Source organism: Terrapene carolina, unplaced genomic scaffold (genome assembly GCF_002925995.2).
Source record: "Terrapene carolina triunguis isolate 2854851 unplaced genomic scaffold, T_m_triunguis-2.0 Scaffold21797, whole genome shotgun sequence".
NCBI classification, from domain to species: Eukaryota; Metazoa; Chordata; order Testudines; family Emydidae; genus Terrapene; species Terrapene triunguis.
Window position 1 is genome coordinate 161 of NW_020686148.1, and position 4,031 is coordinate 4,191.

Genomic DNA, 4,031 nt, shown 5'->3' on the forward strand with positions numbered 1-4,031 from the left:
CAGCCCCGACTGAGGGTCTGAGCCCTGACATAACGTTGGTGTCTGCCCGAAGCTAGGGTCAGGCTTATCGTGCCTCTCAGGACAGCAAGGACCACCAGGGAAACCGTGCCGCCAGACAGTGTGCCCAGCCCCGGTGGGTAGTGAGCCGGTGTGGCTACCCGTCGCCCCGGAGAGGGTCGAGCCCCGGCCAACTCGTGTACACGTGGTACCAGAAGTGGGGACTGATCCCTTGGCCCTGTGAGAAGGGCCTGAGGGTGGGAGATTCCCCCCCCCCCCGAGAACCATGGAGATGGAGCGACTGTTTCAACTGCTGGCTGAGAGCCAGGAGCGCCAGCAGGCCGCCCACGTTCACCAGCAGCAGCAGCAGGCAGCTGCCCAGCTCAAACATCAACAACAGCAGGCCGCTGCCCAGCTACAGCAGCAGCAGCAGCATGCCGCTCAACTCCAGCAGCAGCAGCAGCAGCTCATTCAGCAGCTGGGGGACCGGCTGCAGCAACTTGTGACCGCGGTGCCGCACCCCGTGGACCTGCAGCCAAGGGACGGGGCTGGGTCGCCCCGCAGCGCCATCCCGGTACGACTAACCAAGATGGGTCCCGACGATGACCCTGAGGCGTTCTTGGTTACGTTCGAGTGGGTGGCGCTGGTCGCGGGGTGGCCCCAGGCCCAATGGGCCACGCTTCTGGCCCCCTACCTCACAGGGACCGCCCAGACGGCGTATAGAGGGCTGGCTACGGAAGACGCAAGAGATTATAGCTGGGTGAAGGCCGCAATCTTGGACGCCTTAGATGTCAGCCCGGAGACATTTCGGCAGCGGTTCCGGAGCCAAATGTATTCCACGGACACCAGACCCAGGCTGGTGGCCCAAGCCCTGAAGAAGGCATGTAGGCGGTGGCTACAGCCAGAAACGAGGACCGCGGAGGAGGTTACAGAACAAGTTGTCCTCGAACAATTTGTACACATTCTCCCGACGCGAGGACGGGCCTGGGTGCTCCGGCGACATTAGCTGCGGCCATCGCACTAATGGAAGACTTCCTCGCGGCCGAATCCCCGGTGGGACCCGGCCTCCGAGCTCAGAACCCCGGACCGGAACACCTAAACTCCGAACGGAGAGGGGACGCCCCGAACCTGGGCCGCGGGCAAGAGGCTCGCCCAGGACCTCGGCTCAGACGCCCGGAACCTCCCCCTCGGCCCGGACCATTCACCCCCGTGCCAAGTGTCGCAAGGGTTCCCCGGAGCCCCCCTAGGAGTCCGAGGGGAGCCTCCTCCCGCGGCGGTCGCCCTGAAGTCGGGCCTTGCTTCCGTTGTGGGAAGTTGGGACACTTGCAACGGGACTGCATGGACATGAACTGTAGCTTCAGCCTGGTCTGCGCAGGGGACACCAGGGCCCGGCTACCCCAGGCCCCCAAGATCACGATCCCGGTAGTTGTCGGTGACCACTCCACCCAGGCCTTGATCGACTCAGGCTGCGGCCAGACCCTGGTTCGCCAGGCTTTAGGACCCCAGGCGGACCCCCACTTGGGGACAATCCACCTGCAATGTATCCATGGGGAGGTCCGGCCGTACCCTAGTGCCAGGGTCCGGTTAACAGTGGCTGATGTCACCCGCCGAATCGTGGTGGGCTTAGCCCCTCGGCTGGCGTACCCGGTGATCCTGGGGCGGGACTGGCCCGCCTTTGAGGAGATCCTCTGGTCAACCCCAGCCTTGGAGGGGGAGTCCCAGGGGGCACTACCAGAAGAGGAGCCCGAGGACCCAGAACCCAAGGCAGGAACCGGAAAGGCCGACGACCCCCGGTCTGGGCCCGAAGTTGAGCCCCTCCTTCATACCGATTTCTGCCATGACCAGAGAGCTGACCCCACCCTTAGTGGGGCCTATGAACAACTAGCTGCCGTCGATGGGACCATCGTCGACCCCCAGCGGGCAACCCAGTGGCCCCACTTCGAATTACGCCAGGACCGTCTTTACCGGGTAGACCGTGACGCCCGTACGAAGGAGCCCCAAACGCAGCTGCTGGTACCGCGGTGTCACCGGCGCGCCGTGATGAAGCTGGCGCACGACACCCCGGCGGCTGGGCATCTGGGCCAGGAGAAGACCCTTGCCCGGATCCTAACACGGTTCTTCTGGCCTGGGGTTCACCAGGAGGTGAGGAACTATTGTAGCTCCTGCCCGGAGTGCCAGGTAGCCGCTCCGCAAAGGGTACCCAGGGCCCCCCTTGTCCCCATGCCTATAATGGAAACACCATTCGAACGGGTGGCTATGGACCTGGTGGGACCCCTTCCAAAGAGTGCGTCGGGGTTCCAGTATGTCCTGGTTATCGTGGACTACGCCACCCGTTTCCCGGAGGCCATTCCGTTACGGAGCACCACGGCCCGGACCATCGCCGGTGAACTGGTGAAGGTCTTCACTCGGGTGGGGTTGCCCCGAGAAATCCTCACGGACCAAGGCACTAATTTCACCTCCCGCCTGCTGCAGCAGGTCTGCAAGCTCCTGGGGATCAATCAATTACGGACTTCTGTCTACCACCCACAGACGGATGGGCTGGTGGAACGGTTTAACCGGACTCTCAAAGAAAGGTTGTGGAAATTCCCCCCGGAGGAACTCCGCCGGTGAGATCAGTTGCTCCCTCCCCTGCTGTTAGCTATCCGCGAGGTACCCCAGTCCTCAACCAAGTTCTTCCCATTTGAACTGCTGTACGGGCGCCGTCCGCGGGGCCTGTTGGACTTAATGCGTGAAACATGGGAGCAGTCCCCTTCTCCAACTCAGGGCCTCCTGCACTACGTCCTCCAGTTGCAGGAGTATGTTGCTCAGGCTGGGGCCCTGGCCCGTGAAAACTTAAAAGCTGCCCAGAACAGGCAGGAACGGACTTATAACCGGGAAGCACAGATGCGTGACTTTGAACCCGGTGATTGGGTCCTGCTCCTCCTGCCCTCGAGTGAGTCGAAGCTACTGGCCCGTTGGCAGGGACCCTACGAGGTAGCTCGGAAGGTGGGCCCCGTCACCTACAAGATCTGCCAGCCCGACCGGCGCAAGAAGACGCAGCGGTACCATGTAAACCTGTTGAAACCATGGCGGGAGCGGGAGGGCCTGCTGATTAATCCTTACCCGCCCGAGCCGGAGTTCGGCCCCCACGCACGCCAGACCGAGGACCCCTCTGCCCCCCTGCTTGGCGACACTCTTATGGTGGAGCAGCGCAAGCAGGCCAAGTGTCTCCTGCAGGCCTTCCCAAGAACCTTCACGGCCCTACCCAGGTACACGACCCTGGTCTATCACTCAGTCCAGACCGAGCCGGGGAAGGTAATCCGTGAAACGACCAGACCCTTGCCATACCGGATGCGTCAGGAGGTGGAGGAAGAGGTACAGGCCATGCTGGCCTTAGAAGTCATCGAGCCATCTCAGAGTGAGTGGCGCAGCCCAGTGGTCTTGGTGCCCAAGCCTGATGGCACCCGACGCTTCTGTATAGACTTCTGACGGGTGAACGCCATCTCACAGTTCAACGCCTATCCGATGCCCCGGGTGGACGAGTTGCTGGGCTGCCTCAGCGAGGCCCGGTTCATCACCACCCTCGACCTCAGTAAGGGGTATTGGCAGATCCCGCTCGATGACCCCTCTAAGGAAAAAACCGCGTTCGCCACTCCTACGGGACTGTACCAGTTCACCCGGATGCCTTTTGGCCTCCATGGGGCCCTGGCGACATTCCAGCGGCTAATGGATCGCCTTCTACGGCCCCCATCATGACTATGCGGCCGCCTACCTGGATGATGTCGTGATCTATAGCCGGCACTGGAAAGATGACCTGGAACAGGTGGCGGCGGTCCTGAGAGCCCTGCGGGAGGCGAGTCTGACCGCCAACCTGAAGAAATGCCGCATTGGATGGCAGGAGACCACATACTTGGGGTACACTATAGGGGGAGGACGAGTGAAGCCCCTCGTCGGGAAAGTACAAGCCCTGGCAGCCTGCCCAACCCCCACCACGAAACGCCAAGTCCAACAGTTCCTGGGACTCGTCGGGTACTATCGACGGTTCATTCCCCAGT

At 62.4% G+C, this 4,031-nt stretch overlaps 1 protein-coding gene across 1 annotated transcript; it reads left to right on the top strand.

Moving 5' to 3' along the window:
* The first annotated feature begins 283 nt into the window (after positions 1–283).
* LOC115271455 (SCAN domain-containing protein 1-like) lies at positions 284–1,003 on the top strand. The gene is made up of 2 exons (XM_029913972.1): positions 284–367; positions 449–1,003. The coding sequence occupies exons 1-2, from the start codon at positions 284–286 to the stop codon at positions 1,001–1,003; spliced, it is 639 nt and encodes a 212-aa protein (XP_029769832.1).
* Positions 1,004–4,031: the final 3,028 nt, after the last annotated feature.

Bases quoted from the DNA above. Each gene is read 5' to 3' on its own strand.
- LOC115271455 (XM_029913972.1), top strand. From the start codon at position 284: ATGGAGATGGAGCGACTGTTTCAACTGCTGGCTGAGAGCCAGGAGCGC. The intron at 368-448 runs GCAGCTGCCCAG...GCTCAACTCCAG, and splicing joins TTCACCAGCAGCAGCAGCAG to CAGCAGCAGCAGCAGCTCAT.